The sequence below is a fragment of the Cheilinus undulatus genome, linkage group 10 (genome assembly GCF_018320785.1).
Source record: "Cheilinus undulatus linkage group 10, ASM1832078v1, whole genome shotgun sequence".
Classification (NCBI taxonomy): Eukaryota; Metazoa; Chordata; class Actinopteri; order Labriformes; family Labridae; genus Cheilinus; species Cheilinus undulatus.
In genome coordinates, this window is record NC_054874.1 from 10,078,505 (window position 1) to 10,090,769 (window position 12,265).

The window sequence follows — 12,265 nt, forward strand, 5'->3', positions numbered from 1 at the left end:
AAAGTTCGCTGTTTAGCAACAGTCCCTTATCAACCCTAGTAAATGGTACAGTCCACGCGCTAACGTCCAAAACAAAAATGGCACATGAGGCGTGATTGCCTGAGATCTCCTGTGAAAGTACCGAAAGCGAAACTGCTCCACGGTGTTGCGGACATTTATCTCTTTGACACAGACGTAACACGAACCGTTGTCCTCCCTGACTCGGGCATGGCACTGCAAATGTCAGCTCTGTTTTCACATATCCGAGCCCCTCTGTCCACCGGCCCTCTGAGCCGTATCCGCGCTGACTTCCAGGGAGCCGGTGTCAAGTTCAAACACATTTTATCTCCTGGAAGCCCACAGCTGGGAGGAAAGCCAGCAACAAGTCCTGTCCGCGGCCATATTAACGCTCCCCTCCGAGCTGAGAGGTTTTCAACGACAGCAGCAGTTTGGAAGTCCAGCCAGGGGAGCTGTCCTTCCTCACCCACGGGGAGGAGAGGGTGGCTGGGAAAGTTTGCCCTCGGTGCCGCTCTCGGAGTGAGCACTGCCACCTTGGTCCAGTGTCTCCACACCGGAACCCTCACCGCCATGGCCCAGAAAGTTAACCTGAACTCGGCTGAAGGAGAGTGGAAGGAGACCAAGGGTGAGACTCTTCAATAGAGGCCAAGAGGAAGTTAAAAATTTAATTTCACAGCAGGTTGTCTTATGTTGCACGACTAAATAACCTGTCCACCAGTCTGTCACTGGCTTATGGATGTAAACATGAAACCAGCAAGTCTATGCTTAAAGTGAGCGACCATGATGGTGCACAACAATAACACAAAAGCAAACGGTCCAACCATATTCAATCTTAAAGACTAAAAGGTTAACAATTTGTTAGTTATAGCAACATTTTATTGAATCAACACATAATAAACTCACAATAAGCATCTAGAAATTAAAACACAGGGTAAGTCCAACTATACCATCACAATTAAGCCTCTACTAATGACCATTTTGAGTAATTTACTTGCCTTTGAGTTACATTTTATTTTGTACAGATTATGATATACATTATAGATTACAAGGAAGCTCACTGTTCAATTTGAGAAGCTCCAGGAAGAACTTTTTTGGTATTAGGAACCACTGTCTCATGGAAATTTGGTCCATTATGCCAGAATTACTTGTCCTGTTTTCCTAGCTTTTCTCCAGTTTGACATGCAAAGTTAACATGTTTCTCTCATCCACAAAATATATTGATATTTATATGTAGTTTAATGTCGTTCACTGTTGTTTCTCTATTGTCTCTCAGAGTTTCTGCTGTCTCTGGCAGTGAAGGACAGGCGTCAGTACTACAGGACTTCCAGCTCTGTGCCCCTCGAGGACATCCCTTTGTGGACCCCTGCTGCAGGTCAGACTCCCAACATCTGTCAAAGTCAGTGTTGAGCTGTCTGGGAGGATTGTGAGACATCACTGCTTCATAATTCTTCTATCAGATGTTTAGTCACATTGCGACTACTATTGCTACTATCATAAAGTGTCTTAGTAGGAGCAGTTCAACATTTTTAGCATCATGAAGAAAGTTGGGATATTTTACTTGCACATAATCAGCTGTGTGAAATACGCAGAGAGTGATAAATTGTATCCAAATATGTTTATCACTTGTTATTAAATATCAAAAGCTTTTTTTATTCACTGTGATATCTTAGGGCTTCCAGCTTACTCTGTTCTTCACATACTAACCCATATGTAAGCCCTTCTCTCTGTATGCAAGCAAACAGTTGCATGTGTGTTGGGTCAGTAGCATTGGTGCTTTTGTCCTGGCTAACATTTACTTCATTTTGGTGCTGTAAAGTGTGTCAAACTATTATTGGGTTCTGATGTTGAAATTATTTATTTGTGCCACTTTTTTTTTACCACCTGTCATCATGGTTTACACCCATTTTATCATTATTTTCCACATTTAACTCATTTTTGCTTCTGTAAGCCCATTTTTGCCTTTTTAACCAATTTTATCACTTTAAATCAATTTTTGCACATTTTTAACCCTTTTCACTACATAGGTCACCTATTTTGCCACGCCTCTGCCACTTTTGGCCATTTATTAACCTTTATTCACTATTTTGTCTGCTCATTTTTGCTATACCTCTGCCAATGTTACACAGATTCTGACACTTTTAACCCATTTTTTTCCACTTTTGACCCATTTCTACAGCTTATTCCGTCCGTTTTTGACACAACTTTGCTACTTTCATACCATTGTTGCCCCTCTGAACTGATTTTTGCCACTTTTTAACCCCATTTTGGCCACATTTAACCCCCTTTCACTACTTTGTCTGTATTTTTTTGCCACATCTCTGCCACTTTTAACCATTTTATGCCATTTTCTTAACGAGTTTTTCCACTTTTAATCCATTTTGGCCACTGTTTTGCCACTCTTTAACCCATTTTTTGCCACTTTTTACCCAGTTTCACTTTCAGAACCCTTTTTCACTACTTGTTTGCTCATATTGTTGCCACACCTCTGCCACTCTTAGCCGACTTTTGCCACTTTTAACCAATTTTCACAACTTTCTTACCCTGTTTTCACGACTGTGTCCTACTTTTTTGTCACAACACTGCACCTTTAACCAGTTTTTGCCATTTTTTTTTTTAACTATATTTGCCCCTTTTAACCCATTTTGGCAATTTTTTAAACATTTTCACTGCATTGTCCACCAGTTTTCTGCAACTTTTTGACCAATTCTATCACTTTTAACCCATTTTCACCACCTTCTGACCCTTTTTCACTATTTTGATGACTCAATTTTGCCACACTGCTAATATTTCAACTTATTTTTGCCACTTTTTACCCATTTTCACAATATTGTAACCCTTTTCCACTACTTTTTTCACCCATTTTTGCCATACCTCTGCTACTTTTAACTGATTTTTGCCACTTTTAACCCCTTTTCAAAATTGTCAGCCCAATTTAGCCACTTTTGCATCACGAAAAACCATATTTGACGTTTTCATTCCTTTTTTGCCACTCTTAAAACCTATTTTTGCCAACTTTTGCCTCCTCACAACTATTTAATCATTTCCCATTCAAGTTGTCTAAGTTTCTTCAACTTTATTTTATATCATTTTGACATTTTTGCAGGCATGACCTTGCTATGAAGTCTGACATCAGTGTCCAAATGGTTTATTTCAGCGTTTTTTATCCACATTTTAACATTGTCAGAAAAAAATACATTTTGTTCTGAGAAAAGGGTTTTACATTTTAAACAGAGCTGTACCATACTACAGAATAAATAAACAGAACTGATTTTGTAGCTTTAATAAGAGTAGTTATAATTCAGGTTAAATTTAAAATGTTGTTATCACAGATTAACTTTACAGTGGACCATGATTTTGCTGTTTTTTTTTTTTTTTTTTTTTGGGCCCCAGAAAGCTCTCCTCTATCCCCCCTTATGGGCAGCCTTGTGTATCGGTAATTTGAATGATGTGATAACTGTTGTGAAATTTTATCATGAGGATAAGGATAAACCTTACTGTCCCCTGAGTGAAATCTGTCATGGCAAAGTTCAGTGTAGCTGCTCACAGTCAGTGCATCCAGAAAAAAACAAAAGCAAAAAAACAGAAAACACACAAAAACACAGCCCACAGTTTCACAAGATAAAGGATAATAAGAAAGAGGGTTATATGTAAGAGTTTAGATTGGACCTGCCCTGTCCTCACTGCGATGAGCAGATTGAAACGTATTACACAAACACATTGTGCAAGAAGGCAATATGCCTGAAAATTAAAATGAAAGAAAGCACATAAGCGTCATCATTAAAACCTCTGTTTTATCCCTACTGTGTTTTGTGTAGATGCCTTTTCAGATGAAATAAAACTACAAAATAAACAAAAAAGCAAAGTGAAGGTTATCAACACTTTAACCCTTTACAGTCTTTTGTATCATATTTGATACACATATTTTTTGAGGTGCCTGATTGGCAGCATCTGGGGGTACCAGAAGTTCAAAATAAGAGTAAATAGCAACAGCAAAATAAGCTGTTTGGCATTGGCAGAGAAGATATGGCAAATTTTTCATGAGTGCAGCCCACATACTCAGCTCTGCTCCTCATCCCACAAATGCACGTTCCTTACAAATGTGGCACCATTTAAAAGGGTAATAAACAGGCTTACCAACGGTATAAGATTTATTTATAAGCATTACTACAACAAAGAAATAATCTAGCAAACACTAATTTCCTTACTTTTTACGCTAAGTTTAGTGAATAACTGCTTTTTCGTGGTTTAAGTCAATATTTGTCAAACAAATTTTGGCAGCCTCAGAGCAGACAAAGCCTCACACCCCCTAAGATCTTTGCTGCCCCCCACTGGGGTTCCCAAACCCCAGATTGGGAACCAATGCTCTATCTAATCAACATGATCAATAAACCTTTTGGATACAATCTGCTAAATGATGAAAATGCCCTCCAGTATGCCATTATCAGTTGCCAAGAACACCTAATTAAAAAATATATATATATACGTGAAATTTTAAGACAAGTTTTCTATTTTTTAAGCTAGGTTAAAGGTTGAATAAATATCTCAGCTCTTTAAAATGAGAATTTTCTGGCTGTTATTTGATGTATCAGGCTTTAAGGCGTTAAGAGTTGTCAACACTCCAGTGGCCTTGTCTGTGTGAAAGTCTGCAAAAGAAAAGGAAAAATATATGTTGTGAAAGGCTGAGCTGTTGTTTTGTTTGTACAGCCGATCTCTATGGCATCAAAATAAACACAACTTTTTTTTTTCCCCACTGAGACTTTGCACAGAGATTTATCAGCTGTGTGTGTGTTTTACTTCGGTAATGTGTGTGTACGGGGCTTTCTAGGGTAATTTCCAGCTCAATATCAGTCACTGTGACACATCAATCCCACAAGGTTACACCCTTTATACTGTTATATTGTGTATTTATTATGTTTGAATTATCTGTAATGCTAAGTTCTGAACATGATGTGTCTGTTTGTGATTATCAGGTGGTACTGGTAAACCTGTGCACCAGAGAAATGAGAAGCTGGACCAGAAGATTTCCCTTTACAGCGGTGACATCACCAAGCTGGAGATAGACGCTATCGTCAATGCCGGTATGTGGGAGAGATGTAGTTTCATTTCATGTGTTTGAAACAAAAATGAGACGTAGACAAGTACAATAGATAAAGAAAGACAACCATAGTGAAACATGCGAAAGGATTATGGATTAGAGCGCAGCCTCTTGTTGGTTTGTGCGTCCATCTGTAGAAGTGAACAGAAATGTAGCACAACAACAGCTGTGAGGGCAGCTTTGTGCTGTGATAATAGGAATGATGCTTTCTCAGTGTGTGGGAGGGACAGCTACTGGCTTAAATATTGTTACCTACATGTTTGTGCTGTGAGGTTTCCTGTAAGGTAGTGTACACACGGTGAGCAACAGCACAGGAACAACAAAGAGGGTTTAAATCAGGAGGATTGCTTCTCTGAAAACTTCAAAAGCAGGAAAACAACCTGAAAGCAGAGCTAGCTTTTATGTGGAGTCTCTGTAGAACTAAACAGATTATAAAGAGAGTCCTTTGAAATTAAATTATGCAAATTAACAAAAGTTACAATGATTTCCCTTTTAAAGGCCAAACCAAACTCTTTATATTTAGTCTAGTGAAAAACTGGGAGTTTGTCTACAGAAAACAGCCCGAAAGCTCAGAAAAACACACTGCTTGTATACATAAAAATGTGTTTTATTTTAGTAATAGCCCCTGCGTATTGCACATGTTTTGTCCTTGAAACGCAGTCTTCTTTAAATGTTTTTGGTTTATAAATTATTCTTTTAGTTCTCTAACGTGAAGAGTTAATCCACAGAGACAGCAGTCTCAAACACATTCACCTCAAACAGGAGAGTGGACTACTTTATCTGTAATCCCCACTTTAAAATCCACCTGGAGCATCACTCTTGACTTCAAATGACCTTGAAGCAAACTGTGTTTGAGGAAAACAGCAGACATCTCCTGCCAAAACCCAACAAACCTCTGATGTTTTTATTAACCGATGACTAGTGCTGCATTTTATTACCAGCTGATTCTTAAAGCTGCTGTCCCAGCTCTCACACGAAATAAATTAACTCCTGAAAGAACTGTGAACAGTAACAATAAAGGCAGCTTTGTTAAAAGATCGGGTCGCAAAAGAAACAGCCTGCATTTATCAGCAGGTTTCAAAGCATTTTAAGTGCTCAGTGCAGCCAAATGCACAGAAACTGATACCGGTATCGAGAATCAGTGCTGATACCAACTCTGAGTACTTGCACTCTGAAAATATACCTGACCTAGTATCATTTTACATCAGGATGTTGGCCTCTCTATGTCTGAGCTGGGAGGCAAATTTGGAGCCATGTCTGCAGTATGGTGACATTTCAGCATAAACAAAGATGACAAAACTAGATTAAACTGCAAACTATGCACTGATATGTTTTCAAGAGGTGGGCCGAGGAACATTCGAAAAAATAGAATGGACTTCAAAGTGGACATATGCAAAAATCCCTTTTTCAGGCTTTTCTAACAAAAAATTTGTGCCCCTGGCCTGTCCACAATCCCCTCAAGTTAAAAGTACCAGAAGAATCCCCACCCCCTTTCTCCTCCTTTCAGAAAATGTGTGCTGAAACAAGCCGTTCTCAGATTTTCTGCTCATGATGTCATGTGGGGAGTAAGCCCCGCCCCCTGGTCCAGTTGGCCCTCCCCATTTAGAAGGAAGTTCTGCCCTCCTCTCCTGATCTTCCTCTTAGCTGCCAACTGAGAGGAGGATCAGGAGAGCCACATCCATTTCCTGAGAGGGGTGGAGTCAGGGGGCGGAGTCAGACAGCTCATTAACATTTAAAGCCACAGACACAGAAACAGCTCATTCTAAGCAGGCCTGAAACAGAGGAGTTATTTGACATGAAAAAATCCAATACTGGAGTGTTTTTTCAGCAACACACTTCACAGACATGTTTTAGGGACTTCAGAGACCAATATAAACTTGTCTTAAAAGGGTCAAATTTGCCCCCTTTGTAAGACTTGTAATGGTATTTTTAAGTACTCATATTTGTAATGGCTGTTGAGTCCCCAGATGTAAGTCCTTACACTTATACTTAAGCCAGGCAGACATGGTGTGATTTCTACAGGTATGGTAAGATGTCATGTCATACTGTGTAATTGAATCGCTTATGACGTATGACCAAAATGCACAATTTACGTGCTTACGCTGGACAAGTGGGGTCAGGATGGATTGACAAAAATCTGTGGACTTTCCCATTAAAAGTCTTACATACTGAGGTTGAAGTCTGATCTAGTAAAATCCCCTCTCTCTCTCTATCACACTAATAAACAGTAATGCCATCCATGTCAGCTGGAGGACCACAGGGAGGCATATTTCCTGCTCGTCTCTTTCCTTTATTATGGGGGGTGGTGGGGGTTGGCAGTTGTATGAACAATATCAAACATGCTAAAAAATCCATCCAACCATTTGGGAGCAGATGGTTGGGCCGTATTTAGGTTGAGGTCGGCCAGCGTACGCTGCATGACAAACGAAGTAAGGTCCGACTGAAAGTCTGCGCTTCTGCCACATGAGTCGTACAACTCAAAATTCCTCTCTGAATTGGAGGAAATTTGCACAATATACAGTACCATGAAAAAGTATTCACCCCCTTTCTGATTCCTGACTTTTTTGCATATTTATCACACTTAGCCTAAATGTTTCAGATCATCAAGCCGACAACCACAAAGACAACCCAAGTAAATACAAAATGCAGTGTCTGAATGATTAATTAATTTTTTAAGGGGGGGAAAAAAATCCAAACCTATCTGGCCCTGTGTGAAAAAGTAATTGCCCCCCTTAGACCTAATGACTAGTTGTGCCACCCTTGGCAGCAATAACTGAAATCAAGCATTTGCGATAACTGGTGATGAGTCTTTTACATCGCTGTGGAGGAATTTTGGCCCACTATTCTTCGCAGAATTGATGCGAAGGAGCAGTAGCTCTACTCCTAGTTCCCTCCGAATGTCTGAGCTCCTTACCCTATCTCTAAGGCTGAGTCCAGCCACCCTCCGGAGGATACTCATTCTGCCCGCTGACCATAGGTGAGGGTTGGGAGGTAGATCGGCCGGTAAATTGAGAGCTTTGCCTCTCGGCTCAGCTCCCTCTTCACCACAACTGTTCGGCAGTACTGCCGATGCTGTGCCAATCCGCCTGTCAATCTCACACTCCCCTTTACCCTGTTGAACAAGACCCCAAGATACTTGAACTCCTTCACATGACATGTTTGTTTGAAATACAAGAGGGAACAAATGTTTAAAAGTGAGAGATTGACTGCATATATTTTGGTGAAATTAATATAAGTTGTCCATATTTTTTTAACAGTGTTGCAAGGTGTCATTGTATTCTTGTTGAATTATTTTTCTAGATTATGAGAACCTTTATTTTTGTAGGGACAATCAGGATCGTTATGAGAAAATGCAATTACTGTGATTTGGCTAGGGCTGAATGATTTGGGAAAATAATCTAATTGCTTTTTTTTTCAATATTGCAATTTAATATGCAATTATATCTTTATTTCCTTATTTTCTGTATATTTCAACAAAGTAAGAAATATTCTATATTAGAACCATCAATGTTAGAAGATTAAACATAAAGTGTTATTTCCTCTGGGCCAGGGAGATATATTAGGAGGAAATCAGATGATGCATGATTCAATATGAATTACATGTTTTTATTTTTCTTCTTCAATCACAGTAATAAATTGACTGATATATTTAACTTAGAGCTTTGTAAGACATCGCCATGACAACAATGCCAAACAAGTATGGAGTAAACATCCATATGAAAGTCAGTAGCAGACCATCCAAACTAAAGTCCACACTGCAGAAACAATTAAAGCAAATCCGTGGCTCTGCATTTGATAATTCAAACTGAGTTATTGTTAGAAACATGATCTGTAAACATGTGGCTTGTCTCTTTTAAACACTGTGTGTTAAATTTTTTTGAATGGGGAAGGGCATGATCATTTTTATGCTGCTCTCATTTTGACTTAGAAACCTACAAAAACAAGGCAAGTAGGATTTTTTTTTTTTTTTTCAAAAACAGCTTTAAATGGGTATTTTTACACACATTTCAGGTTAAGGAAATAATGCACCTTCTGCGATTCTTCATCAAGTTGACCATCCAAGCCATCATCAAAAACCAAATTACAGTAAAAAATGGTACTGAATAGAGTAAAAACAATCCAGCTGTTTTCATCCAACCCGCTATTATGCTTTTAAATCAGCCATATAATCTTTTCATTTTAGAGCCCATTCTGCCATCATCTTTAGTCTCCAGCTTACACAGGCAGGATTTGAGTTCACTCAGTGGCCAGTAGATGGAGCTCAAAGCCAGTCCATGTACCTGGACCTTTTCCCACGAGGCTGTTTGGGCATTGGGGGGAAATTGAATCGGAGTCCTGGCACAGGCACTTTATCAGGGGAGAGAGAGGCAGGCCAGCATGCCTAAATGATGCTCGATGATGAGGCTTTAGCAGAAAATGATAGATGCTCATTGGCAGCTGACTGTCAGCAGGTGTACGCGGTGCCAGCATCCACTGAATATGTTGATCGTTGACTCTAATTTACAGCATTACTGCCTGTGTGTGTGTGTCTGTGGGTGCAATCGTTCTCACGTGCATCTGCCTACAAATGTTAAAGTAATTATATATGTGTGCAGAAGATAATTTTAATTTGTGACACTGTGTCTCTGCAGAGGCGACTCTGTGAATTTTAACAGGCGCTTTTACAGAGTCACACCATGCAAAGTAGCACATAGTTAACAAGAGGAAACAGCTAGTAAAGTGCCATTTAGCAGAGAGGACGAGGCAAGGTGAGGGAGGGGAGGCTGAAAAACAGAGCAGCGCCAGAGGAAACATGACTGAGAGACGGAGCGTGAGAGCGAGTCAGCACGCCGACCGGCAAAAAAGCAAGTCTGAAAGAGGGAGGGAGGGAAAAAAGAGGATAAAAAGAGAGGCAGGGAAGGGACACAGGCTTGTATTGAAGCCTTGGACTGCATTGCCATGGCAACAAGCAGGTACAGGGTATCCACAGAGGGGTTTTTGGGCTGCTCATCTTTCTGTGTACGTGTGTGACGGATGGGCTGGCCTGCCGCCTGTCTCTGTGGTCATTTTGTCGAGTAAGCAGCTGACCTTTCCAGCCGATGACTAACTGATTGACTAAGAGGCGCTGAGTGATGTCAGCTGCACTCAATGTGAAGTTAAAACAAAAAAGGCAGACACTGAGGGACAATTACAGATGAGACAGTTAGTTCTGCTCATTTAGAAAATTGCTGCTAAAATGATTCTTCTGTTAGAGAAGAGGGAAGAATGAGCGTTAAAGAGCAGTGCCTGTGGTTTGTGACATGTGCAGGGGGCTGTTGTGTCTTTTCTCTGCCTGCTCTGACGGCCTTGAAGAATCATTTAGCCCCTAAAGCAGCAAAACATTCAATTGAAGCCAACTGTGGCCAATTATACGCTGCACTGGCAGACTGGTAGGCAGGTTAGGAGGGGGGCTTCTAGGCCTGGCTGGTGGTTGGTAATTGACTGCAGATGAACAAAAAACACACTCATGGATGTTTGTATAATGAGATGCGCTCACATTTGTTGGTGGGTCTAAAAACACAGTAGAGCGGAGGATGAACAGGTGGAAACTCTTCCTCCTTTTCTTCAGTATCGATCAGGTAAGCAGGGCGTTGCAAGGGGGAGGCCGGCAGGGTGCTGTTTGTCGTTCGTGTCGCTCTCAATAAAGATTGGATTTACTGTAACTCTCCACTCCTCCTCCTTCTCCTCCTCTTTTCCTCCCTCCCTCCTTCTTCCACACTTTTACAGCCCCTGGCTCCTGCCCACTCCTATAAAACACTACAAACATAAAAACCCACAAGCACTTAAGAGCCGTCCCGGTGAAGGGGGTGGGGGGTGGGGGATTGGTTGGGTGGGTGTGGTGGGGGGAGGAGACGGTGGGCTGAAACATCCTCCTCTTTACACCCCTCAATCACTCCATCCGGAGCAGGAGGGAGAGATGGAGGGGAGGATATATTGTCTCTGATGGGCTAGCTGATTAAGATGGATTGCACAATGAAATGGCGTTGGAGTGATGAGTTCTTGGAGTGTGTGTGTGCAGCGAGGGGGCGTGTGTGTGAATACGATGTCTCGGCAACTAACTTTGCATTAAAACCTTTTTTCAAATTGATTAAATGCAAATTTGCTTAGCTCTAGTGAGCTGCATTTTCCTCCTGCAAAAGTTCTATTTCTCATTTCCATTCCTGCACAAAGTGTTGATCCTGATATTAGCTGGCGTTTATTTTGACCCTCCTTTTTCTTCATCAGGGGATTAAAATTTGATGACAGTTTTAAAATTCAACTTAGAGGATCTATTAGTATTTTTTTGATAATCTTTTTTTTCTCATGGATCTTACTCTGTATTTCAGGCAGTGCCGGCTACTGAATCTTTTAGGCTCGACTATAAAAAACTGTCTCTAAAATTAAGCTGAGTGAGTGATTAGAAATATTCTGCCCCCGTCTCAGTCTTTAGAGCTCTACGCTGTGTCACAGTCACAATTTCTGCTTGCTGAGAGCATGTTGTAGTGTCTGTTTAACTTTTGCACTGGTGCGGGGTGAAACCAGATAAAAATAAATATGCTTGCTTTTTAATGTGTGGTAAAACGATGATAGACGATTTTATCATAAAGCAAAGGAAGGCCCAGGCATTAAAGAGATACTTCAACATTTTGGTAAATTTGTCCATTGCCATAATTCCTATAGTCTTAGTAATAGGTTTGTTACCTTCAGTTGTTGGTGCAAGCTGTTTTTAGATCGCCGCTGCCGAGTTTAGATCTGCTGTGCCAACTCAATGTAAGCAGACGGTATTCCAGCTTTCCCTCATCAAACTCATCAAATACACAATCCATCATCTCCAAAACGCTCTTGTGGACAAGTTGTGACCTGCACATTCACCACGCTATGAAATAATCATGGAACATTACGAGACGGAGATGTTTTAAAGCTAAATGCAAAGCCGGAACTACACTCCAGGCATGGCTGCTGCACTGTGTCACTCCACCCAGTGGTTTACTCAAGAAATAGTTCTGAGTATTTGCTTCATGCGTCGTAATGTTACATAATTATACATTTGATCTGTAAAGGGTTTTCCAGTGCACTGACTGCTGTTTTGTCTCAGGATTGTATTGGAAGTTCGAGGTTTCATCGCATGTTATCACTCCTTCCAAAAATTTGTGTTTCCTTTAATTTGTTCCAAAA

At 40.6% G+C, this 12,265-nt stretch overlaps 1 protein-coding gene across 4 annotated transcripts in view; it reads left to right on the plus strand.

The window, feature by feature from the left end:
* Window positions 1-70: 70 nt before the first annotated feature.
* The window catches only part of macrod1 (mono-ADP ribosylhydrolase 1), a 255,308-nt gene continuing 243,113 nt past the window's right edge, over window positions 71-12,265 (plus strand). For all 4 annotated transcript variants that reach the window (XM_041797546.1, XM_041797547.1, XM_041797545.1 and 1 more), the window contains exons 1-3: window positions 71-622; window positions 1,271-1,369; window positions 4,968-5,075. In XM_041797546.1, coding sequence (XP_041653480.1) covers window positions 85-622; window positions 1,271-1,369; window positions 4,968-5,075 — 745 coding nt within the window. In that variant the 5' untranslated portion in view covers window positions 71-84. The remainder of the gene's footprint in view (window positions 623-1,270; window positions 1,370-4,967; window positions 5,076-12,265) is intronic.